General features: G+C 36.1%; 1 protein-coding gene across 10 annotated transcripts in view; it reads left to right on the top strand.

The window, feature by feature from the left end:
- The window catches only part of CDC42BPA (CDC42 binding protein kinase alpha), a 187,397-nt gene that overhangs the window by 110,966 nt on the left and 49,044 nt on the right, over positions 1–27,387 (top strand). For 8 of the 10 annotated variants that reach the window (XM_027696618.1, XM_027696617.1, XM_027696616.1 and 5 more), the window contains exons 10-18: positions 1,103–1,182; positions 2,223–2,389; positions 2,847–2,969; positions 8,191–8,324; positions 9,973–10,215; positions 10,470–10,580; positions 14,472–14,719; positions 19,562–19,667; positions 21,388–21,512. In XM_027696618.1, coding sequence (XP_027552419.1) covers positions 1,103–1,182; positions 2,223–2,389; positions 2,847–2,969; positions 8,191–8,324; positions 9,973–10,215; positions 10,470–10,580; positions 14,472–14,719; positions 19,562–19,667; positions 21,388–21,512 — 1,337 coding nt within the window. The remainder of the gene's footprint in view (positions 1–1,102; positions 1,183–2,222; positions 2,390–2,846; positions 2,970–8,190; positions 8,325–9,972; positions 10,216–10,469; positions 10,581–14,471; positions 14,720–19,561; positions 19,668–21,387; positions 21,513–27,387) is intronic. The other 2 variants (XM_027696619.1, XM_027696620.1) reach the window with 2 other exon arrangements.

Genomic DNA, 27,387 nt, shown 5'->3' with positions numbered 1-27,387 from the left:
GAATTAGTGGTAAGTTAACTCTTTGTAATTTGGTTTATCCTTAGTTTCCAAAATGCTTAACAGTGTAGACTTAATGTACTTACACAATCTAGCCATATCATTAGTGTTGTTTTTTCTTCTGGGAACTCTCTTATAATGTGAAGATTTTTCTCAGCTAAAAAAACCAAGATTGTGATGTAATATAGTTGATGCCACTGCTGGAAAGGTAATTTTGGATTTCGTCTGAATACAGTCTTATTCCTGGTCCTCTACAGAAGGGTTTTGCATTGAAAAATGTACAACTGGTTCCTTTCTTCCTTTTTGTTTGTGTTTAGAAAAAAATGGTTATGTACTTTTTTTGACAATTTAGAATCTTTTAGTACTTTCAGTGTGAATAATCGTAGGGAATTTCTTTTGATGCTTGTTAAGGCCATCTCTAGTGTAGCAGCTTAAAGCTTGCATCTTGGGGTTAAACAGGAAGCTTTTAACAGAATATTTAAAAATATTAAAACTTATAATGGTTCAAGTAAAATAATGGCAGGGTTATTTTAACCTGAGGAGAAATTCGAAGATTTGTCTTGGTTTGTCATTCTGTGGCAGGAAAAAGGGGCAACAAATGAAGAAATGGTCAAAGCACTGATGGGACTAGAACACCCTGTTGTATTAAGTCTTTCTAGTAAATGCCTTAATGTTGTTCTCTTAAAATAGAGGTAGCCCACTGAGAACTAGTGTTGGTAATTCTACAGGCAGGAAGCCCTGTTGACTGAATAGCAGAGAGGAGTATAGGAGGGAATAAAAGGTGTTACTCTTTGTACTAAGAGCTTCTTGGGAAAAAGAAAGAATAAATTGGCATTTGATATATGTAATATTCTGCTTTCCTCCAACAATAACCTATTTAATTAGAAAAGCATTTTTATGCCAGCCTCGTCTATTTTATATGTTAAATGCTATTATAAATAGTTCTGGTTGGTGGTGTTTCATATTTGGACTGTAGATAAGGAAGACAGTGAATATAGTTAATATTATATTACCACTAATACTTCATATATATTTAAACTTGAAAATCTCTTTCTTTTAAGTCCAGTAGGATACTACTTACTCAACTGTCCTATTCTTTTTCTAGGAAACAATGCCTCCACCATCGCACACTGCATTTTCTGGCCATCATTTACCATTTGTGGGTTTCACATATACAAGTAGCTGGTAAGTTAGGAGTTCCAATGTTGCCTCTTGGTTAGTTACACAATATCTTAAGTTTCTGTATCTGAAACCAGAGACAGCAAAGAATGTGGTTTATTGAGGAAATTACTAGGCCATCATCTACGTTGCTGTCTGTCTAGAAGAATGAGCGCTCCGCAGGTAGAATTTACAGGAATGTAAAGGTCAGCACCTCTGTTCAAGGGAGTTTGTTGCTAAAGGTGGTTACTAGACAATGTGTGAAGTTAACTGTGTATGACAAACTTAAGACTCGATGTGTGGACCCAGATAGAGCTTAATTTATTAGATGTGAAAAACAGGTTTATTTCCAGTCTTTTGACACTTTTGTAAGTCTGAATGGAAATTTTTAAAAAATTACTTTTATTGATATTTGGTATTAATGTGGTATTTATTATGTTCATTTCTATTGCTAGATTAACAGTAACAGGAAGTCCATGTATGCTTCTTGTTCATTTGTGAAAATAAATGAAGAAAGAATGTTTACAACCATTGAAAAATCAGGCCTATATTTCTACCGTGAATGTGGCTATGTCCTAGAATGTCCTAGACTTCCTAAGAATTATTTGCATAAATAGTAGCATGTGCACATGAGTAGCCACAGCATTTCTGATATGTCCATGCCCTAGTTGTCATGGGATAATTTCACACCATTTGTTGTGATTCTTGTCTTTAAAGAATTTGGGATACTTGATTTACTATTTTGAAATGAACCATTATTGTAATCTTGCTGTTTAGGTTGTTACTTCTTTCTGTCTGACTAACATAGTCTGTCCATAATGATTATTTTTAATCAGGAGTTCATTCCCTGTTATGGAACAAAAAATGCATTGAGGAGATCAGGCACGCTAGGTAAAACTGAGCTGAATTTTTAATGAGCACATTCTTACAATATATTCTTTGATGGTATAATAAATGGCATAGTAATTAACAATTTTTAAAAAAGTGTTTATTGGTTGATAGTTTTATAGCATTATTTTAAACACAACCTGTTGTAAAGTCCAACACTATTTGTTTTTTTTCCCCAGTGTGCTTTCGGACCGCAGCTGTCTAAGACTGACAGCTGGACCACCCTCCATGGATCTTGATGCCAGCATTCAAAGAACTCTGGAGGATAGTTTAGCAACAGAAGCTTATGAGAGGAGAATAAGGCGTCTAGAACAGGAAAAGCTTGAACTTAGTAGAAAACTGCAAGGTATAGTCATTAAAAAAAAATCATTCCATTTTTTTCTGTTTGCAGCTTTATGTTGCAACATAAACAGCATGGCTGTTTATACTGTGGCAAAAAATAAGTATACCTCCTGGAATGCTTTCTAGCAGAAAAGAATTGTCATCATTATTTTTGTTGACAAATTAAACTTCTGTTACTCTTAATACCTGAAATATGCCATGTATGCAACTTCTTATACTAACTTTGTTCTCATCATCCCTTGGTTACTATGGCATAAAGATTTCATTCTTAAAACTTATAAGAACTTTGTTTGTCCAGCTGACAATTACTGAAAAATTGGCACTTAATAGTTGGAAGTTACAAACTATGGAATCCTCAGTGCAGGGTTTTTTGGCGTGTCTTAATTTATCAGTAATATCTCTTTGACTTCCTCAGATGTCAGATGTGTAATTTGTCCCTCTCTCTTCTGCCTTTTTTTTAGAGTCCACTCAGACAGTCCAGGCTCTGCAATATTCAACAGTGGATGGCCCAATAACAGCAAGTAAAGATTTAGAAATTAAAAGTTTGAAAGAAGAAATTGAAAAGTTGAAGAAACAGGTAACAGGTATGTTATAAATATTAATGTAAAAACTGTAACGGGAAACAGTATTTTGACTAGATTTTTTTTTTCCTAATGTAATGCTAGTTTTACTTTGCTTTCTAAAAGAGTTTTCCAGTCTATTCTTACTTTTCATTTTACCTGTCACTCTTCCTTGGTAGCTCAACATTTTCTATAAATTCAATTTGATATTCATTAGTTCCAGTTGCAAGGAAGTAGGAAGATTTCAATGACTTCTGCTATTATTATTAGTGCAAAAGTTCCACTACTTTTAAATTGTGGTGTTGCTAATTTACATGGATCTAAATCAGAGTCTACCTGAGAATCTGTGAAATGCTGACCGGTCTCTGTAGTACTTTTTTTTTTGTTTTTTTCTACACCTTCCTCCTGCAATGTATGGTGCCAGGGCAGATGGTTATTTTGCTTGGTTATTTTTGACAGTGAGTAAACATGAGGGTGAAGACTTGGCCTATCAGTTTTAATATGCCTAAAAACAATTGATGGAATCATAGAATGGTTTGGGTTCGAAGTGGCCTTAAAGACCATCTCATTCCAGTGCCCCTGCCATGGGCAGGGACAACTTCTGCTACACCAGGTTGCTCAAAGCCCCATCCAACCTGGCCTTTAACACTTCCAGGACATCCACAACTTCTGTGGGCAAGCTGTGCCTGTGCCACACCACCCTCATAGTGAAGAATTTCTTCCTAATATCTAATTTAAATCTGCTCTCTTTCAATTTGAAGCCATTACACCTTGTCCTGTCACTACGTGCCCTTGTAAAAAGTCCCTCTCCAGCTTTATTATGATTCAAGCATTAATTGATATTTCTCATTATCTCATTTTCTGTTGAACTTTCCTTGAATGGTGCAGGTTTATGAGATGTGGTCACAGTTTTGATTATATTTTCTTTGAAGTCACAGAGATTTACAGTGTGCAGTTGCTTAGTGCATTGTAACTGAATGTGAAGTAAAAGCAAGTTTACACTGAGGGTGGGATTTTGTGAGTATTTTCTTGAAACAGTACATTTAGAAAAGTGTGGGTTATCTGGAAGGTGGGCTGTGTGCATGAAACTACAGGGATACTGAGTTTTCCAAGTGGCAGGGAGTAGTGAAGGATGTTTTCCATGAGAGAGGACACTGTGGGCTATGAGACTGCACTTCCAGTAGCACCAGAACCATCCAAACAAAACTGCCACCAGAATGGGTCCTGCTCACAGCTGTGTGGCCCCTTCTCAATCTGTGCGTGTCCTGGACTCTCTCATGGCTTTAATTCACTCAATTAAACAAGGAAAATGCTATCTAGATATAGAGAATTTGATCAACTTATGATCAGATAAATCAGTACAAGTTAGGCAATAGAAGCATAAGAGGAAAGGAAGATGACAGGGAGAAGAACCACCTCTCAGCTCTGCTGTCAGTGAGCTATCATTGCTTAGAAAACTGAACATTTATTTCCTTTGCTTCTGGAAGTTCATGAAGATTTTCTGAAAACTAAAATTTCGGCTATCAAGCATGGCAGTACTTTAAGCTTGAAAAGTGTTTTTTAAATCTGTGCAGATAAAAAGATTGAATTCTTTAATTAATGTTGGACTGCCTCTTTTCAGAACTCCCAAACTAGTCAAAAAGCAAAGATCTACTTAGGCCACTGTCCTGTGTTTTATAGAGACTACTGGAGACATCTAGAGAAAGATCATTCTTTTTCCAGCCTTATTCTCCCAAAAACTGGCAATTCATGTTTTAAGAACTTTCAGAATGAGAGCTTATATTGCACCACCATGTTGAATATAGCTATTAGTGAAACAGTTTACTGTCTGTTTAGCTAATATCTTTTTAGTCTACTTTAAAGGCTAACTACTAGTTAGCTAGTATTCAGTGTTCTTGATTTAATGCTCTGATTTAAGTTAAAAAGAATTGTTTCTCACATTTAGTCATAGCATAGGACTCATGGTATCCCGCTCCATAACGCTTTCTTTAAAATAGGTTCTTGAGAGCAGAGACATCTTCAAAAAAGAAAGAAAGGAAGTATAGCAAGATGTTTTTTACTTTAGGAAAATCAACAAGAGACTGTTAGGTATCAGGTCTGGAACCACAGAAACAGGGAAAAAAATCCAGTTAATCATGTCAATCCAAACAGGAAAATATCTACATTTTGTGTGAGGAAAAATCAGACACAAGTAGCAGTAGATAGATCTCTCTTGTATGTCCATGTCTTACCTGCGGCAAGGGAAAACAAAACAGCAAGAAAGGTTGGAGGAAACTACAAAAAAGATTTGTTCTGGTTTGTGTTTGTGAAAAGACTTCATTCAGTTCCTGAAAGTGTCTGGAATGCCAGCAGTGACACCCACAGAAAGAATAACTTGAACTTAACTTCCAGACATTTTAGTTGATGTGTTTAGACTCTGCAGCTGCGTTATGGGATAGAAACACGCTATGTATGAACTGCAGACTGCAGCACATAGATTATATCCTGTTAAAATTGTGTAGTCTGAAAAAAGCCTGTTATGGATACGCAGTTGGACAGCTGCTCTGGCGTGATGCAGCAGTTTTGTATTGTACCATAAGCATTATTTTTGGATGTGAGCATGGCTTAACTAGCTCAGGGAGGATCACTCTGGTTTGAGTGACGCCATGTTGGCACTATGTCAGGGCAAAGTTTTTTTTGTGAAATTTATCTCCAGCCAAATGTCCCTCCACTTGCTGCTGTAATGAGGAAAAAGACAGCATCAGAAACCCGTGCTCTACAACAGTCCTTAGCTCTAGTTTGGGCTCTTTGGGACCCCTGAAAAGCAATGTTTACAAGAACAGCTTTTGAATGAGACCAGTCATTCATAGAAAAGCATCAGGATCAACTTTATATTATATTTTATTCTTTACTATTGAGCTGCAACTTAGATTTTAGTTCATTGCTAGAAGTATTACTTGCTTCTTTTGGTAATGAAAAAAAAAATAGAAAAGGTGTGAGAGCATTCCCCAACGCAGCTCCTATCCCTTTTCAAATTGAGAAGTCCATGTCTGGTGAAGGTGGTTTATATTGAGAAGGTTTTCTCTAAAGTAATTTTCTACTTCAAACCATATGTTTGCATATTTATTCCTCAATACAGTGTGTGCTTTTGGTTTTTTGGGTTGGAAGTGAATAATGTGATCAAATAAAGAAGGTGTAGAGTTGTCCAATCCGTCCCCAGTCGCCACAGAACTTTCCCAGTATATATTTGAATGTTTGTCTGATCCAGACAACACAGCCATTTGTTAGAAAACGTTCATTTGTGCCTTGCACTGTAACTAATACTAGCCAATTTGATAAAATTGGGAAAAGAGAGTGTTCTATTTTACTTGATTTTATGGGGGTTTGGAGATAGATTTTAAAACTAAATTAGTGACAGAATACAGAAACAAACCAAATGATGGCCTTGTCTGAGTGCTTCCAAATGTAAGGGAGCTAGTTCCGGGTTTTCTGAATAGCCTTTAAAAGATGTAATTTTTCAGCGCTGGATCTGATGAACTTTAGGAAGGTTCAGTTCAGGTGCAGAGCTGAACATTATGCTTTGGGCTCATCTCTTGGGCAACTAAATGTAATGTAATAATATACTGCAGTGAGTGTTTGCATATGTTATCTAAAATGCTAGTTACAAGTAGGGTGATTAGAGTGATTAGATGGAAAATTACCACTTACTACACATATGTCACAACTAGCTTTTGGTTATATTCTTTAATCTGCTTTGCTGCCTCTTCTGAAGCTGTAAGAGTAAACACCTGCTTAAAAAGGTAATAAAAAATGAACTTGAAATTGTTTCTTCAGGAGTGTCACTGGGGGGGGCTTAGAAAAATACATTTTTCTTGTCTATCTCATTTTCCAGGAAATGACAAACTAGCATATGCTTTCAATTTTAGAGGTCAAAGTTATAATTTTTGTTCGCTAGGTTACATAGGAGAAAACTTTGAGGAATCTTTAATATTGCCAAATATGTAAAGGGCAGCAATGGAAGAAGAAAACAGAGCTGTGGAACAAAGTAGTTCATGCACAGAAGAGAGATTTATCTTGGCTCAGCAGAGCCATATATAAACTCTCTTTTCACTGGTGACTTCAGAGTAGACTACATAAGAGAGGCAGTTAATAATTTTTGGCTTTGAGCTGCATCTCTTATTTAAGTGCATTCTTTTAAATTTTTAAACAAGAGTCAGTGAATTAAAACAATAGTGAATATTTTTATGGGTATAAGCTAAGGGTATTAATTTGCTTAGAAAATTCTCATGTTTCAGAAATTAACCCTCTTAAAAATGTATGTATTTTTATATTTGATTTTTCCAAGAGCCATTCTCTTGGGGTTATATTTATGAAAATATAGTTAAAGGCTCTTATTAAGAGTATAGATAGGTTCCTGTTCTTTTGGTAAATACATATGGTCTGAAAACCTGCCACAACTGAAATAAAAGGCAAAATGTCCAGTGATTTCACAGAATGTGGAATTAACTTACCTTCATATATATCTTGCTTTAAGTGAAGGACTAGGAGGTAAAAAACCCCCACTCACTAGAAATTTTCAGTTGTCATATTTTATGGATTTCAGCTTTTCTTGTAGCATTTGAGAGCGTTTATATGACATTATTTAGGTGTGGCATGGAAATATACTGTCATTGTGTAACTGACTGTTGGTAAGAAGCTGACTGTAATAGTTTTCCTTTATTTATAGTAGTAATAAAGCAGATCACATAAACACAAGTGGTTTTCACACTAGAAATAAGTAATATCAGCTGAAGTTAATTTTAAGTGTATCGACAGGAGAACACTTGCCAGCTCTTGAGTGACCCATTACTTTTACTGTTTCTTTCTGGAGGAGTTTCGGGGAAGGAGGGAGACTGTTTATAATTACAGTGTAATAAAAGATGCATTATATATTATACCACAGTGCATAAAAGTCAAATATGTAAGTCATGTTAAAACATACATTACAGAATTAAGTAAGAGAGCATCATTATTATAATGTGAGAAGAAAAGTTATTGTCTGTGTTGTTGTGCAGCAAGCTGTGACCTTTCATTCTGTTCCCTTAAAAGCAGATAATGGCAGCTAAATCAATCTGCTCCCTATTCTAAACCAGATAAGAACTGCATTATTTTGTGATTAAATGGAAACAAGAAAAAATATTGAAGGGACTTCAAGGAGCTAGACTATACTATTCTAGAATTATTATTTTTTCCCTTAGAATATTTAGAATTTTGCTGCTTTTTCTAGAATCCGGTCAGCTAGAACAGCAACTTGAGGAGGCCAGCACTGCGAGGCGGGAGTTGGATGATGCTTCCAGACAAATAAAGGCTTTTGAGAAACAAGTCAGAACACTAAAGCAAGAGAGGGAAGATCTTAATAAGGTAAAAGCATTTTGTCAGCAACTCTTCTAAACCCTAAAGTCTGGTTTATTTTTGTTCATTTTGCTTGAAATAACTTTCAAGTGTAAAACTAATGAGCAAATAACAAATGTGTAGCATGACCTACTTTGCTTTCTGCCTGCCTTTTTTTTTTAAGACAATTATTAAGACAATAATTTTAAGGACGTTATTTAACATGTTCTATGTATGTATGACTGCTGGGTGGTCCTAGATGATTGCTTCCAGATAGTGAACAACTCCATGATCTGAATTACATGGTGGCTGCAAAAAAGGTTTTATAGCTTCAGATTAAGGTGATAATGATAGGGGTTAGAGAAGAGCAGAGCAGAGAAGAACTATTCCAGACAACTAATTTAATCTGAAGTATGAGTGAGACTTTAGCCGGGAAAAAATGTGAAGAATATGGTATTAAGGTTGTGTCACAGAAGTGTTTCCAGAAGGGAGATGTGAAAAATTGCCCAGATATGAAGATTGAAAAGTAATTTGAAATAGCTACAATTAAAGAATACTGGATTTTATTTCTTCTCCTCTGTCTCCCCAATTCCTCATTTTCTGATTTATAACAAACTGTCTTTCATGGCTCTTTTTTGTATTCATGATTAGATCAACCTGTAATCAGGTGTGAAATACATTAGCCTGTTTCTCATCATGATTATATTGGCCCAGTATTTTAGAGTCCACACTCAATGTTGATGTGCCAACTGTGTTTAACACTGTTTCTTTTGACCCTTAAGGCTCTTAAAATCTTGAAAGCTGCCAGTTTGTCCAAGAAATACTATCTCTCTTCTAAAACAACTTGAAGTGATTAGGAGCTCTTTTTAACAACCTTAGAAATGTTTTTAGATTTATATAGATGTCAACAGTGCCAAATATTAATTCTTCCTGTTGATCTTCTTTTCGTCCTCAAATTTGCTTTTCCTTGCTTCTTTGTTCTGCTCCAGTTTGGCTGAACATCATTAAACTATTTAAACTGTTGTGGTCCCTCACTGGTAGTGTAGTAGCACAAATCCAGGGCACAGCAAGTTGTGTGAAGGTATTGTGCTAGCAGTTTTACTTGATGTAGGTTCTTTTAAAGGAATAATTGTCATATATTGCTACAGCGTTTTGTTGCCTGAAACTTTCTGTAATATTTGATATTAAGGTACAGTGTATGGAAATCATGCTCACCATTGCAGGTCAATTTTCAAAAGCTTCTAGAGTAAAAATTTTCATAGAGCAGACTTTTCCATTCAATGCAAAAACTTTTTTTTAATCATTTAGCAGTTGAGATTGTTTTAATTTATTTAAGTAGTTATTGAAAATCTATGCTGATGAATTTTTTTTCACTAAGAAAGCAAGGTATTTTTATGTTATAATGCAAGTACTTGAAAACCCTTGTGTTTAACCTGTTATAATGGAGAAAATTCCTACTTGGTTTATGTTTATGCACTTCTACTGACTTTAATAGTGTAAAACCTGGCCTCTTTCCTTATTTATAGAGGCACACAATCTATATCATAGATGGATTCACGAAAAGAAATTAATATATGGTTTCTGTTGACTCTGGAGGAGGTGTTAGATGTGCATCCGGAGACAGAATTGGCCTTGCAGCTTTCTAGGTTTATTACTTAATTCTTTTTTTAAACTGTAGGAACTGGCAGAGTCTAGTGACAGATTAAAATCCCAAGCCAAAGAGCTGAAAGATGCACACAGCCAGCGGAAATTGGCAATGCAGGAGTTCTCAGAGATGAACGAGCGGCTGACAGACTTGCACTCTCAAAAACAAAAGCTTGCCCGCCAGCTCCGAGATAAGGAGGAAGAAATGGAAGTGGTGATGCAAAAAGTAGAAAGTTTAAGGCAAGAGTTACGCAAAACAGAGAGACTTAAAAAAGAAGTAAGTGGTGAGAAGACTGTTTAGACTCTGTAAAATAAGTTATCTGTAAGGTTTTCTGACCAAATAATTTTTTTTCTAATTTGTAAATTAACTTCTTGATTGTTGTTTCAAGCAGTACCAATTTTGTTTTCTAAGAATTTGAAGTGTTCAGTTGAGTTATGAAGATTTCTCTCTTATATTAAAAACCATCAATAGATTTTTGAAAAAAAAAAAAAAAAGAATCCTATCTATTAAAAACGTATGTACTTTTGTAGCTGGAAGTCCAAGCTGAAGCTGCAGCTGCTGAGGCATCCAAAGACAGGAAATTGCGAGAGAGGAGTGAACAGTACTCTAAACAGTTGGAAAGCGAAGTAGAAGGGCTAAAGGTTAGTCTGTTTTGATATTAACACCTGCAAAGTTACTAGTCAACTAGGACTTGGATCTGTTTGATTGCTTTCAGATGTAGGACAAAAGGGTTTTGTCAGTTTGTCGCTTCAGTTGGTGCTGAATATTATTGCAGGCGTGCATCGCATTGTTGTCCAGAAAAATGAACATTTGTCTCATGCATTGTTTCTTAATAACTCGACAGTTTCTTACCAAATTGCTTCCATTGGTATTTTGTTTAATTTTACCAGCTAAAAGCTTATTTTTTAGCACAGGATGGTTGAATATTTGAAGATTAAACTGCTGCATCCAGGCAGGTTTCTGTATAGGTGTTCTGTCTACTGTGTTGTTCCTTGTGTTTCCTGCATAATACATGTCAACTGATGTAACTGTAAAGGAAAAAGTTTAGCTTATTCTGCCTTTCAGACAGAAGTTGAGGTGTTCTTGCACAAGAACAGCACTGAGCATGAAGAGGTCATTTACACTGATGAGATTGCTCACACGTGTATGTGATTTTACAAGCAGAAACCTAAGGCAGCCAAGAATGTTAACTGTTATTTTATTCTGTGATTCAGCATTTTATACAATGCTCTGAAGAAATTAGACTTTCTCAAAAATTGAATGAGAAGGTTTTTAATTTACATATGAGGATTGCTGTTCATTTACAGCAAAATCCTGTTCCAAATGTTCAATTGAATAGGGTAATTCTAAACTTCTCATGCAAAATGCAAGATTAGGCCTATTCTGGTCTTAATTTACAGGAACAGCAGATTTTTTTTCATTAGAATTCTCTGGGAATTTGTCAACATTAACTTACAGCACAGAAAATTTGGTGGTTTTTTGCAAACATTCTTTTATTCGGCCTTTCTTTGATAAGGAAATCCATTCAACTTGAAATTTGGATTTATAAAGTTTCTACTGCTGTGAATTCAGATTGTTATCTGAAAATTAGGATGTATTTCTTCTGCTTCCATGAATCTTCACCATCAGCAAAGAGTTTGTATGACAGTTTAAGAGGTGAGAAGAATTTATGGGAGATCTATTGAGAATAAATGATACACTGATTTATAACAGGGCAAGTTTATCAGAAGAGGAGAGAGGAATTGTAGCCTGCTTAGTAATATTTTATGATTCAGTAGGCAAACTTTGGATCATATGTGGTTGTTGTGATACTGCACTGTCCATTCCTTAAAAGCTCTGCGTGGCTCCTTAGTTAAGTTCAGGGAGCTCTCCTAGACAAAAGTCAATATTTACAGAAGAAAGGAAGATTCCTCCACATGAGGAGAATAGAATAGAAAAGACCATTAATGATAGCAGGTTAAGGGTAAACAGGATGTCGAGGGCTAAATTGAGAGAACTTAGGAAGCAATTTGCAAAGGGTGCTTGGGGTGATTGTGGGAAGTTCTTTAAAGCAAAAGCAGAAAGAACCTTAGGAAACTCATGGGGCTGCTTGTTGGCAGGATGAAAAAGGCAAACTCTGAGTTAATGGGGATGTGGCAGAAACTCTCCACCAGTCTTTGATATGTCAGACTTTACTGCTGAAGCAGGGGAGATTGCCACGCAGAGCCCACTCTTTGCAGCAGATGAGCTGGATCAGTCTGAGGATGATGTGCAGGAAGCAGTGGAGCTGGCAGGTGAGGCAGATGTGAAGTCACTTGGACCGGTGGCGTTGCTGAGAGAGATCCGAAGGAACTTAAATGAGAAGTAAGAGAACTGCTGGCCTAGATATGCACCCTCTTATTGCAGGCAGCCCACTGTGCTACTGTAACTCTCATGCAGATGATCCTGGGAAAAAAAGAGGACTGGATGCAACTTCATTAGAAAAGGCGTAGAGGCTGTGGTAAAGAATAAGATCAGAGAGTTCCTGGATGAAGCAGGGCCTATTGGGAAGAAGGCAGTGTGCCTTCTGGCCACCCAAGTCCTGCAACACTGACCTGCTGGGATTCTGCAAAGTTGTCAGTAAATGTGCGGACAAAGGAGATCCTGTGGATGTCATGTATTTGGATTTTCAATAAAATCAGGCTTGATATGAGTCCGCAGTGTGCCCTGGCAGCCAAGAGGGCAAACTGCACCTTGGGGTGCATTAAACAGCAGCTGTCGATGTGCCAGGAGATGCATTATGTCTCAGTTGCACAATTTGTCCACTTGAAACGGGCATGTATGAAAACATCTATTTGGAATTTGTGGTTACATCAATTCAAAATATATTCTCTGTTTATTCTGTATCTCTCTAGTTAAACCGCTGTTAAATACCGTTCAGCTTTCTCCTCTACTGCACCATCTGTCTTATGGTCTTAATAGTATTTTTTCTTTGTGGTAAAAAATGTGCAATACCACTAAAACATTTTATGTACCTGCTACGTGATGTTGCAAAGCCTAAGCTTTTTTTGTGCTCCATTGCCATGTATGTCTAGGCAGTTGGATATGTTGGGCAGTAACAAACAAGTTCAGTAGTTAACAGCCTGTGCAGGAAAGAAAATTCCTAAATTCCTATGCTTACTTCCTTGTCTTTCTTTTTTTTTTTTTTTTAAATCTTTCTTTCTGCAAGCTGTCTCCTGTTAGGATGGCATCTTCTTTCTCCAGTTTACCATTCTGCATCCTCCTAAGGGCAGGACTTTACTCTTAGATCAAAACAGATCGTTATTTTGATGAGTTAGAGAAAACGATGCAGTAGCAGCACATCTCTGGCTCATACATTTAGGGGGCTTTGCAGTTTTTTGCTGACACTAACAGCAAGGCCCAGCTTTCTCATAGAATTTGTCATGGTAGAAATTCAGCTCATCAGAATGTTTTACAATGACATTTAGCTCTTAAAGCCTGTTCGTACATCAGCAAAAGATAACTACCCAAAGCCATGTCCAATGAGAGGTATTTAATATCTCATGGTAAGAATGGAGGTATAATTACAAAATATCTTCGATCCTTTTAAAGGTGTGACACAGTCACCATAAGGAAGTACATTTTCCAGTTTCCTGCACTTTCTCAAAACACAGTGTTTTTATGAAGTTATTTTCCTTTCCTTAGACAATGTTTAATTACATATTTTTAAAAACAGAAGAAATTCCAAACCAAGTTGTCCATATGTTTACATTAAAAAGTTATTTCCATACTTGGATTTCAGTGCATGTCATGCCACTATCTCATTTTGAACCTGATCTTGCTCCTCCTCTATGTTATGGCAGGACATTGAGTTTAGTGAGTGCAGCATTTGGTGCAAATGTGTATGTATCCTGAAGCAGTGTGTAAAGACTATTGAAATGCCAGAAGACCTCACTAAGAGAGCTATGCAGCTGCGAAAAGTGAAGTAATTACTCTTATTGTTTAAAGCTTGTTTTTCCTATTAATCCATTATGATGTAAATGGTCAGTTTTAAGTAAAATAGGTCAGGTTTCCCTCCTGACCGATACAATCCAAATAGTGTTTCTGTAGCTAGATTTTAGCCTTCAGTTAAGCCTCTTCTTGCCTTAGTATAGCTTTTCCACAAATTATTTGTCCTTCAAAATATATTGACTGTATATCATAGTCCTTACTCTGCATTCCTGAAAAGTCACTAGAACTTGCTTCTGTCAGCTGTGTGAGTGGAACCATTAAGCGTCTTCTGGTTCTGTGGTCACTTTCTGACTCCATGTAAGGGGAGTCAGAATGTGACGAGAGATGTTTAAAGTGATGATCAAATTTTCAATGGCTTGAAAACTGTTACTGCATTTAAATAACAAAACGATAGAGCACCGTTTAAATTTATGTTCTAACAAATCTTGAAAAAAATTGAGATAGATGTGTTTAACTCAAGTCTCTCATGGGATATTTTCTAAACATAGGCTTATGAATATTGAGTTGTTATTAAGCATAATTTTCAGCATGCTTGAGTGTTAATTTGGGGCTGTTTATTTTAGCAAAAACAGGTTGGTCGCTCACCTGGGGTAAGCAGTATAGAACACCAGCAAGAGATCACTAAATTAAAGGCAGACCTGGAAAAGAAAAGTGTTTTCTATGAAGAGGAACTATCTAAACGTGAAATGCTGCATGCTAATGAAATAAAAAGTCTGAAGAAAGAGCTGCGGGATGCAGAGAGCCAGCAGCTTGCCCTCAAGAAGGAAATCATGGTTTTGAAAGACAAGTTAGAGAAAACGAGAAGAGAAAAGTGAGTATTGTATGGAATTTACCTTTTTTCAATCTTTTGAAGTCTCCTAGTGTTTTTCCAAACACACTATCACTTCTTTAACTGTAGTGCAGGCATAGTCATTTTGGCTGAGCTAATGCCAGGGTTGAAAACAGTCACCTTTGAAAATAAAATAGAAGAAAAAATCCATATCCCTGTACTGAAACAGTTAATTTTGCACCAGAACTGTTTTACTGGCTGACCATTCCAAGGTATGCAACTTGAGTTACAGACTTGCAGCTCTGGGTAAGTTGACCCCTGAAGCTTATGTTGCACTTTCATGCAGTTTTTTGACATTTTTTTTCTTTTATTTGGTGTTTTCATGTTTTGATGCAAAACTAACGTGTTAGAGATCAACTATTGTTTACATTTCTGCCAGCACAGGAACAGTCACTTAATGCTAACCGAGGCTAATCCATGCTGGGTTCCATCCAGTGTTAACATCAGTCAGCAGACTACTGTAGGCGTAAGCTGCTTTATCTCTTCTGACATGGTAATTTGTCAGACCTGCTTTTTTCTCTCCCACATGGTGGAGCTTATAACTGGCCTTGAGAATGTTCCTTCAGGCATTCATCAATAAAACCAAATTTTTCTGTTGGATAACGTAGAAGTGGAAATAGTCATAAATTGAATGTGTTCATGTTCATTCCTAAAAAATTCAGAATGCTTTATAGAGGGTAACAGAGATGTATCTTTCTGCTGCTGTAGCAAGATGGCATATTAGAGAAACCATGGAGAAGTTCCTGCTGCAAGCTGAGCCAAACCGTAGCGAGTCCTTAAATATAAGTAGCAAATGAAATACCGATTTTTTTCAAAGAAGTTAATGGAAATAGAAGTAGAAACACTGCTTCTCTGGTAAATTGTGTTCAGCAGGGGACATAGATCATACAGCCTAGAATGAAGAGGATGAACTGTTTCTTCCTAGCATGCAGCTATTCGTAGGCTGGACATAGTAACAACACAGTAGTTCACTGCTTTGTTCTAGGTTAAGAGGTAAAGCTTGCATCAGCAGCATGTTTTCATTGTAACACAACTTAATGGTCTTGCTGACCAATGAGTTACAAATTCACAAAAGGCTATTCTGTCTTGTAAAATAAAAAGGTGATAGTATGACACACTTTTAACTTGAGCAGTGTTATTCCTCAGAGGGAGGAATATTAAATTAAAAAATCAGTAATACATCTTTCTGCAGGCTAAACTGTTGGTAAAGATCATACCTCCAAGCACTGACCAGACCAAACACTCCTTCTTTCCTAATTCTAATGTTGTACAGCTGCAGGCATTCTAACTAGATGTCCATCTGGTGAAATAACAAATGTTGATGTGCTTCATGCTAGCTAGTTCATAAATCTTCTTTCAATCTGGTTTCTCTATATAGAGAACTAGATGCAAGTTCTAATGTGGGTGCTGTATGTATTTCAAATGTTAGTGTAAGAAAATATTTGAGAGCATGAACAGAAATGTGTCACATAACAGGTATCCAACACTTGGCTCTTCATGGGAAGGGCTTCAGTATCATATTAAATCAGGTGTCCAAGCACATGATGAGTGATTGATGAAGGCCTGATTTTATCTGTGTTTTGTTAAACAAATCTGCAGAATCTCATGCAAGTATTAGGGCTCCACAGAATTGCAGTAGTCCACTGTTCAAGTAATGCTATAGATTGACTTCTGCAATTTAGAAGGGAATCTTAAATATTAGGAATGCAAGAATTGCGGTTGCTACCAATTCTCAATATTTGGTAACTTTCCATAAAAGAACATGGATTTTTTGTTTCTGCTTACACCCGTTGTTTTTAGCTTTTGTTGTCAAGCATGAAAAGCTTTTTGTGAGTCTACCAGTACAGATGTGTTCAGTGTAAGTGTTGAAAAGGAAGCACCTGGAGGATTTATGCTGAGATAAGTGGAATTATTTCAACAATAGGCTTTGAGTGGGTGTGGAGTTGAAGTGTGCTTATACAGTTTGGCAAAAATATTTTAGTAGTCTAAAAATAATCTTCCATGCATATTAAAAAGATTTTGGTAAGAGGATGTGGTTGTATTACTTTGTAAGGACTGTATATAAGAGTGAATTACATAGGTTACTCCGAGCAAAGATCAGTAAGAGCTTTAACAAAATCTGTATGTACATTTTTGTGTAACTTGCATGTTTGTGGTTTCTGTTATGGGGGTTTTTTAATAGGTATTTTTCTTTGTTTCCTTCAAATTTAAGCTTTATAACTCCTGCTACTTCAGCAGCATAAGTCTTCAAGGGAGAGAAACTACCTTTCTGTACAAAGTGATTGCCCTTTGCTAAAGTCTCATAAACTGCATGCTATTAAAGTTGGAAGCAGAGGAACACAGTATCAAGCCAGTGATCTGTGCAGCACAAGATTCCATTTCTTAGAATTGTCATTATGAAATATTTCAGAAGAAGAAACTGTGCAAAATAAATCATATTTGTAGAAGTTTCTTTTAAGCCCATCCTTTCATGATGGATTTATAAAGCAGAGGGCTTTATAAAACAGCATTTGCTGTTTTTAAATTGTGACATAAAGAAGCCTAGGGGCTGGTATTTGTTTCGGGTCTACTTTTCTTGGTTTCAAAGCAGTAAGATAAAATATTTCACCACTTTGTACAGATGCAATAAAGGGCTGGAGTGACAGTGATACAATAAAGCTGTATTTCACATTACTTGCATGTGGTTTGCTGCAGTTTTACTGATAAAAAGAAAGCTGGATCATGTATGATTTCTTAACTTGAAGAGCAGATACATAGCTAAATGTTAGATGAGAGTAAAAACTTGATGGGAGAGGAGGATACCAGGCTTCAAAGCAAATGCATTATTTTGATCTTGCTGGCTGTCCAAGGTACATCTGTGGAGTCTGTCAGAGTTCTGTAGTTTTGCTACAGTTCTGTAGTTTGGGTGTGATAGATTATACCCACATTCTCCTCTGTTTCAAATTTATCTTCATTTCTGTATTATACTACAGCAGTCTGACTTAATGGGGTAGCGACAATCACCAGTTGAAATAAGTCCAATAAGTAAAATACAGAAAACTACAAGTACGTTGGACTCTTTCACCAACCTAAAGCTTCCTTAATCCACCACCATTTATGGCTGCTTTCAGCCTTAGAGCCTTAAAGAATGAATTTAAGACAAATATAGAATTAAAAATCCTAAACAAAACCGTGAAATCTTAATAAAAGAAATTAATTAAAAATTAGTTTGGCCTTCTGCCTGAGAAATTAGTTTTGAATCTAAGCCTTGAAAACGGAAGCAGGACCTGTTATTAATTCCCCTGACAGCCAATGCTTTAATCTCTTCCTGTCTTTTCCCTAGACTGCTCATCGTATGCATGGAATCTGTTGATATAGAAAAGGAGTGGTGGTGAATTTCAAACTTGGCATTTAAACAGTAACTATAGTATGTTACTTTACTAGGATGAAGTATTATGTTTCAAAGGATGCCTAGCAACATAGAATTTCACTATGAGTCTAACGTGATGTACTAGATTTCAAAGAGTGGTTGAAGCACTAAATGAATTTCAAATTAGGAATAGGAAATTCAAACCAGCGTTGCTCTTAACTGGGTTTGCTGTAGCCACTGACATTTCTCATCCTTTAATGGTGTTCTCTCAATTTGACAGAATTGTAGTAGTTCTGCATCTCAGAAAAAGAGGCGAGGATGTGATTTCTGTGTTGCGCAGTGTAAAATTCTGATCTGTATCCAGAAAAAAAATTGCAGTGCTCAAGACAAGGTTTCCCCTGGATTTTATTTTTACAGTTAACCTTTTATACTGCTCATTTTTTCAAGCCTTTTTAAGACTGGACAGTGGTATTTGATGAATGGGTATTTACTGTATATGTGGCATTTATAATATAGTTCTGTCAACCTACTGATGAACTTTGTGCCAGTGACCTGAATAACTGGTAAAAAGGTGAGTACAAGATGCAAATGTACTGAGTCTGAAATCAGTAGTTATGAGGTGGGAGTTACACACCTAAAACATTGTGTACACCACTTGAAGGAATTTATAACATTTTTTGGCAAACAGAGGACCTGCAGGTTCATTTGTTTTCCAGTTCCCGTGTTCATTGTGCTAGATTAAAGTTGATATTAAGCAGATTCAACCAGAGGTCCTCCTCTACTGAATGACATCTGTGGGAGGAGGGAAGGCTTGGGGGAAACAGCTTTTGTGAAACTTTCTCAGAAAGAATGGTCCAAACTTGCTGTAGAATCTGGTGATATTAAGAGTGTATAGGCTATCCATCCCCTTTTTGCTCACAGTTAATATATGGTACCTGAATTAACAGTTCAAATGTGTCTTCTGGCTATTCTAAATTGTCCAAAGACTAGCCCATATATAAGCTTTTCTCATCAGAGACCCAGCTCCAGGTCCTCTGATGTAGCTTCTGTATGCTCTAGTTTCATGTGTGGTCATTTTTGCTGGTCATTCTGTGAAACTTGGAATTATAGAAATGTGTAAGTTAATATTTCTATGAGCAGAGCATTTTAGAATATTGACACACACTTTGGTCTGCAGGATCATAGCTGCTCAATATGTGAAGGATTCATCTGAAGAATAAAATTTCTCTAAGTGGATTGATAAACAGCAGCTTGGTGAAGCTCTGTTAATTCTATACTGTCTAACACTAAAATTCAACAGACTATCTTATAGTCCTAAGATGGTAGTGTATTAAATTGCTTATTTTTAATAGGCTGTGCTGTTATCAATGTAGTACTTCAACATATGTGTGCCTTGATCTCTTTGTGTTTAAGTGAATAATGAGGTGAGTTTTAAAATAGAAAACTTTCTAATTCTACTTTACTTTATTTCTTAGCCAAAGTGAGAGAGAGGAATTTGAAACAGAGTTCAAACAAAAATATGAACGAGAAAAGCTTCTGCTGACAGAGGAAAACAAAAAACTTACAAATGAACTTGATAAGGTAAATGCTGAGTAGTTGAGTCCTGAATTTACAACTGTTGTATGCTGTGTACAAATTGGACAATATAGAGCTGTATTGGTTATTATTAACTCTTAACTGGTAGCAGAAATTGATGTTATACAAAAATTGGTGATTAATATTTGATTTGAATAGAGGATCTACATGCATCCAAACTTGAGAAGGCATGTATACATATATGCATATATTAGTATTTATGTGTGGGAATTTAATTAAATGGTCTTACAGTTTGGTAAGATTAATTCTAGACAACACTGTAAGCCAACAAAAAAAGGTTATTTCATTGTGTGACCCAAATATAAAAATACATAGTTAATGATGTGATTACTTAGAGTATATTTGCATGTCAATTGTTGTGAAATACCAGGGCCCCTCCTACCCTTTGAGGTTAAGTGTTACTTGGAGATATTAAAAAAATACAAATGATAAGGCATATTAATTGAAGTGTGTTGAGCAAGTAATAATTATGATTCGTGCATTTGAATTGTCTCTTTATTGTTCATTTTGACAGGTTATTCAAGTTCATTGTGGATTATCCAAGTCTTGCTAAACTTGTCTATTATTTTTGTAATACATTAGATTTTCTAAAAATATGATGAAAGTACAATGTTCTTCAAAGTAAACATGTTTGCATGTTAGTGCTCAAATTTAAGTATATTATCATACCAGTATGACACATAATATATATGCCTGTATGTAGGCTTAGTCCAAGAACAGTAGAGCCTAGTCACTTAGATTGGTTTTGTGCTCTCTCTCTCCTCCCCCAATTAACTTTGTATTTTTCCTGTCCATTGACATTTAATAAGTAGGCATATTTAAATTATAAGGCCATTTAAATGATAAATAGGGTGTGGAGTTATTCATATTTGAAGTAAAAAGCAAAATAGATTTAAAACTGGCAATTTTTTTATCATTTTGATTTGTTAATATATTTCAATACTAAAAGAAGCCTTTCTCCTGAGATTCATTCTCTTAAGAAGGCCTGCCTACAAAATCTGTCTGGTCTCTGATTCCAGTTTGACTTTCTGAATAATAATTTATCATAATGAAGGTTTAGTTCCCATTACCAGCTCAGGTTAGCTGTGGCTTTTGTCTTGCAGAGTGTGAATGGCAGCTATGTGAATGCGAGGTTAATTGCTAGGTATAACATATTGCTCTTAAATATGTGCATTTAATTTCAGTTTCCCTGTCTGCAAGTAAGTAAAATGAAAAATAGGGGCATGTGAAACACCTGGAGAATCTCAGGACTGTCTCATGCTTGTATCTGTTAAGCCTGTCTTTCTCCATGGTTACTAAACAAGGGAGAGGTTCGGCAATCTTATCTGAGCTATAACAATTTTTATGCCTTTGCTTTGCTCTTTTAATGTAGCTTTTTCTATACAGAACATTCCACACCTATATGGTGCAAAGCAGAAACCTTCTAAGGGTTGTAGAGGTATGTGGAGGCTCAGAAAACTGATTTATTTGGTAGAGTAAAAATGTAGTTCTAGTCCTTAAAAGTGGCCTTTCGATACAGCTAAGGCCATAGGTGAGAAGAGATTCTGGCTTTTATTGTTACATGGTGTTTATTGTGATGGGCAATACCAATTTTTAAAACAGATGCACGATGGGGGAGAGGAAAAGATGGGGGGGCTTTGAGTCTGCACAGAGGTGGAGTCACAGCAGTTTATACTTTTAATAAGTTGTTTAAATTCTCATTCAGCTCACTGCCATGTTTGAGAGGCTGAGTATGAATAATCGGCAGCTGGAAGAAGAGATGAGAGACCTGGCTGATAAGAAGGAGTCTGTGGCCCACTGGGAGGCCCAAATTACTGAGATTATCCAATGGTGAGTACTCTGCTCTCATGTCGTTACAGAATTCCCTCAGTATGTGGTGGGGCTGTTACTGAGTTTTTGTCTCTGCACATGGCACTTGGATGTGCTTAGGTGAAATCTCACACCCGTCTGGGGTTTTGTTTGAGATTTTAATAATAGACAAATCCAAAAAATTGTGTTCTTCCTTAAGAGCGAAAGTGTCTTACCAAATACAGCTTTTTAAAGTGCAGAAGAATCGTGGTCATTGGGTGTGGCTTGTGGCTATGGAAAAATGCTGAAAGGAATCATGTGCTGAGCTCACGCCTCCAAGGGGGAACAAGCCTGGGAAAAGCAGTGACTTGAGAGTGTTTGTGTCTGGGCATTAATTTCCTTCATCTGCTTGGCATGTGGCAGAATGAAACAAATACAGTGCAACTTTTATGTGATTTTTTTTACAAGGAGGGCATTTGAGACTACCGCAAAGCCAGTCAAGTGATGTTTCTAATAGTACTTTTGCTAAATAATGATGTTATGTTTCTAAGAAAAAATAAATGTCAAAACTATTCAGGGAAAAAGATTGTGTATTCTAGGTTTTTTTATCTATCTTTATTTTTCCCCTCCATACCAGCTTATCTCCCTTTCCTTTTAATGGTCCATTGCAGTGTTTCACATCTACAAAACCAGTTTGCATTCAGACTTTTTTTTTTACAGATCATCCACTTGTGGGAAGACATCATCATGTATACATCATCATATACTAATCTTTTTCTCGTACTACTTGATTATTCCCTCCCCCGCCCTTTTTCCCATCTCATGTTATAAAAAATCTAATTTGTTGTGTCCAGGCAAAAATGGGAAACATTGTTTCAGTGAAACCTGGTTTGGTATTGCTGTAATGTCAGTATAATTTTGTTGTCCAGATACAGAGAAGTTTGGCTTTTGAATACTGCCATGTGAATACATAACAAGAAAGAAGGACCATCTTCTGGGTTTCATTTAAACAATGTTTTTTACATAAAATTATGTAATGCTGATCCGTGTTATGAAGTCCTAGTGTCTCAAGGCCTTGTATTTGTAGCAGAAGGTAAAAAATTTAAAGGGTCCGCTTTGTCCATGTTCCTTTTATATCTTGTCTCTCATAACGGTGGGTGTAGTAGACAACCTGTGTCACAGAAATTAAAGAAAGTACTTAAAAGTTGTTTAAATGAACAGTTAATATCTGACCAATCAAAAATATTTATTCAGGAAAAAAATCAAGATAACAAGTCAGACAAGTCTTCTATTTCACATTCCTTGTTGTTTTAAGGTAGTACTTATCTGTCATAATGCACCAAGGTAATCAAACCCAATTTTTCAAATTTACATGTGAAAGCACTCATAAAACTTGGCAGTTATGGACAAAAACAAACTGGAATTAGTTGTGGATTCTTTTACTTAACACTATGTAAAAATGTACCAAAGGCCATTAAGAATGTACCTTCTGCATTTTATGAGAGTGTTTAATATTTTAAGATGTACTACTGATAAAGCATTTTTCATGTTAGAGATGTCACTGTGGCGTGGTAAAAGGGTTTGGGCTTGATTTTTTTGTTATCTCTAAAGATACTTAAAGAAAAAAGATCCAGGAACATGCAGGCCTAACTTTCTGAATGACAGACACCATTTTGCTGATCCCTTACGATAATATAGTGTCTTTTAAAAAGTATGGAACTAAAAACTAAAGAATTATCTGAAAAGAAAAAAAATAAAAGTACATTATGGAGTCAAAACATTATGGAGTCAAAAAAATCTTGCTTGGTTCCAGTTTGTCATCACTATACACATCTCAATTTTCACTTAATTTTCACTATACACACTCAATTTTCTCTGCTTATGTTAAATTTTTTTCAACTATGTGAGCCTTTATCTTAGGTCACATTTTTTCCTTGTTATGTTTAGATTTTTCCATGTGTTACCTAGAAAATCTGGTCATGTTCATCTGCTGTCCTTAGAATTCAGCACTGCATACCAAAACTAGGTCCTTCTCTGGGAACATGGGGTGCTATATGAAGTATTTAAGCATCTATTATAATGATAAATGCTTTAAAGGAGAAAAAAAAACCACCTAATTTTGAAGAAAACTAGTCTTATTTAAAGAGTCATAAGCCTGTGTTTTCCTCAGAGGAAAATGCAATTTAAATCAGTTCCTGTGTACATCTTCAGTATGACAACAGAATGGAGCTAGCAAAGTCAGGTAGAGCTTGTAGGCTGCCTCTTCAAAACGAACAGATTTTTCTCTTATTATATTTTAATATAAATTTTATATATAATTATTCTATTAATTATATATTATTATATATAATTATTGTATTTTAAAATATTACATTAAAATATGTATTTTGGGTGCATACTTGCCCCCTCTTAAAAACTGCCGTCTTCTTTTTGTACCGTGATTGAGGAAGGATAGGAGGTAGTAGATGGAATTGATTACTGGGTTTGTAAACAGTTTGCTCAGCTGCCTGTGGTAGTTCAAGGGATTCCTTCTGGCCCTGTTTTGAGTAACACAAGCCCAAGGAGTTCCTCACTTCCTTTAAGTGCTTTGCCATCTAATAGATAACTGTCTCAGGAAATCTGCCCCGCTATTCGAATCCATGGTTGGTTAAGATTGGATGGTTAAGATTGTCACTTTCTTCATGACTCCTTGGGCCTTTCTAAATTGCTGTTTCTTTGAGATTTTATAACTTGTGAGTAATTTTAATGGCCTGTCGCATTCTCTTTAGGCCTTCCCTGCTTTCTAACTCTGCTTTGTTGTATCTGTTTTAGAGATAATGTACAAAAGCCTTTTAATTTTGCTGTTCTTATCCCAAGATACCATAAATACAGGCAAAGTTTTAATATAAACACTTGAATCAAACTTCCATTGCAAATTCTATTGTGGACACAACAGATCCTCACAGATCATTCAGCCTTAATGGAGCTATTATATTGACAAGTTTATATTAGCCAAATCACTCATCATTCCTTGACAAGAGTAAGAAATATTGAGGCTTTTATAGTCGGCTATAAATTTTCCTATGGGAAAGAGGAAAGGAATTGGAGGTTAATGCAGTCACTTTAAAAAGGAATCTTTTAAATAGCCGTGGTACCGTATTTCTGTGCTGTGCAGAAAGGAGGTCGATGAAAATCTTGGTAGTGATTCCCAGAGTACTTGGCAAGAATCTTAACTTATTAGTCTCTCTGGGAGGGGTTCATGTAACCTAGTTGCAGAAGTCCTAATGTAGACAGCTAAAATAAATCCCGTGGATAGTACTGTAGAAGTCTGTTTTTCTCACAGCTGATTGAAAAGGAAGCCGAGACAACTATTTCAAATGGATAATTCTGTATTGCTGAGTATGTTTATGTGAATGAGCTAAATCCTACCTGTTTTACCTGCAGAATGGATGTTGGGCTTAGATTCAGCTGGCCAGCTGTGGCTGTTGTTTACCAGAAGATTCAGTTAATATTTTCCTTGTCAGTCAGGTATTTTTTATGTTATGGTTGATTTTATCTGAATTATTGATTTCATTGGAAAAAAACAGAGCAAAACCACAAGCAAACAAAAAAATGTGAACTCTCCCCTTTCCCCCTCCCCCTGACATTTCTGATCTAAATCAAACATAAAAAATCTGGTTCCTCTCAGAAGAAAGCACACACAAATTGTGAAAAAGATGTAGCAAAAATTATGGGCAAATTCAACTGTAAGAAACTCAAGAAGTGAAAATTCTGAGACACATTCTGTTTGAGGTAAGAATAATAAGAATTATCTCTAAAATAGAAAATCTGGAGCGTGGGGGGAAATTTTAGGGTTTGAGAGCAGAGTCAAGTGTTGAAAATTTTTAGAGAAGTGGTTCTAAAAAAACCAAATTTTGTTGGAGAGAGCAGGGATAAAGGAAAACTTATGCTCAAAGTCTACTTTGAGCATACTGATACAGCAATGGAAATGTAAAAGCATTGAGAAACTACAGGAGAATTGGGAGTCATGACTCTCAGATTTCCTTGGGTTTTTTAAATCAGGTAAGATGGAGCATGGTGTAAAATCCCAGGTCTTTAAGATCACTCCTGTTGAGCAAAAGTGTCTAGTCCTCTGGGTCCATTTTGTATTGTAAAGTATCCCAACTGGAGACCCGGGGAGTCTGACTTTCCAAGCATCCTGGCAAATTACATACTAGATAACAGCCAATGGTTATTTGGAGGTCATCATGATGTTAGCTCCAACCAAAAGGTTAAATTTAATTTTACAGGAATTTGTACTATATTGCTGTTCTAGGTTCTTTATAGTTAATGAACTAAGCTTGCAAGGGCAATTATATATAAATAAATATATGTGAGATAGGAAAGCAGAACAGTTAATCTCAATTTTCAGTAAAGAAAGAAATGATTGGGTGGAACCTGAAGAACTTTTCTTCCTTAGGTCTCTTGCTGTGCTTCTCAGGGCTCTATGTCACAATGAGGACAGGGGAGAAACATTAGTAAGAGTAACTTTATTATCATTCTTGGTATTTTTTTTAATTTTATTTTTTTAAACCAACTAAATGAATCAATGCCAGCAAAGCAGTAACAAATGAATAGGCTTCGAGAGCTCTTGGGTCTGCTTAATGTTCCATCAGTGTATGTCATTATTAAGAGAATTTTGCCATCTAGTGGACAACTACCTCAGTTTCAAATTGTACTTCTTTTATTTACTGTCTTTTTGTAGTCTGAGGAGTTCCCTTGAACTCAGTACAAATATTTTTAAACATTGACTTTATGTTTTCATTTTCTGGATTTCTATATGACTGTGGAACATCTCTCTGAGGTTTTTGCATGTGCAGATTTTTGGCATTTAGACCCTGAAGGTTCTGTGCATCATAAACCAAATAACTGGTGTTTTCTCACCTTCCATAAGTAGGGGTCTATATGGCATGATAAAAATTGACAAAGAAATTGGACACCTAAAGTTTTTCAGCTTCATTTAGAAAAGTTAAAAAATAAACTACCAATTTAATTTTATTTTTCATTGTGGCATTGTCCCTTTTTTCAGCAAAGATTTTGTATGTCATTGAAAGTACCTCAGGAAAACTTACTTTCTCACCTTGAGAGCCTCACATTCTTTTTATTCCTGCTTACACCTTTTTCACAGTGTATTTAATTATGTGCCCAAAAAGCATCTTAAGCTACTTCTCATATCTTTTACCCACTTCTATAGCCTAAGTGGTTTGTGTAGGCCAAGATTATCTGGTTGTCAAAATGTGTCATCCAGAATGTTTTGAGAAAAGGAGCTGATATGCTGCTTCCATCAAGTTCTGATATACCTTGAAAAAAAATAGGGATTCATTAATATCAAAACTCTCACTGACTTTAATAGTCAGGACATGTGGGGTTTTCCTAGATTCCTCCCCACCTCTTGAACTAAATTATAAGCAGGAGACAAAGAAGAGAAAGCCCGAGGCATGAATAAGTGCTTACTTTTTCCTGTTGGGTGTGAGATTCGTGGGAAATGGTCGCTAATTTTGCCTTTGCCTCCTCTGTATTAAAGCGGTCTGTCTTCCTTATATAAATCTTAAACTGCCCACTCAAAAGTCACCACAACCTGCAGATGTTTAGCCCGTGGCTTTCACACTGTGATCTTGCCCTGAGGCCACTCTGGGAATGCTCTTCTGTTCCTCCCTTGCCCATGGCAGTTCAGAGTATGTACTCTCTGTTGCCTCTTGGTGACTATCTGTAAGTCTGTGTTGAAACTTTATGTTTTTATAATTAATGGTAAACTTGAAAGTAGCACCATTACCATATTCAGTGTGTGTGTATCCCATAGTATAAACCAGAAAACCTTATATTGCTTTGTAGGCATGTAGGCATGGGGGGGGAAACACTTCCTGCAGAAATGTCACTCTGAGACAAAATTAACCATCTG

The sequence above is a fragment of the Neopelma chrysocephalum genome, unplaced genomic scaffold, assembly GCF_003984885.1.
Source record: "Neopelma chrysocephalum unplaced genomic scaffold, ASM398488v2 Primary Assembly neopelma1_108, whole genome shotgun sequence".
Taxonomy (NCBI): Eukaryota; Metazoa; Chordata; class Aves; order Passeriformes; family Pipridae; genus Neopelma; species Neopelma chrysocephalum.
Note: the sequence above shows the minus strand (reverse complement) of the source record. Positions and strands in the feature narration are given on the sequence as shown.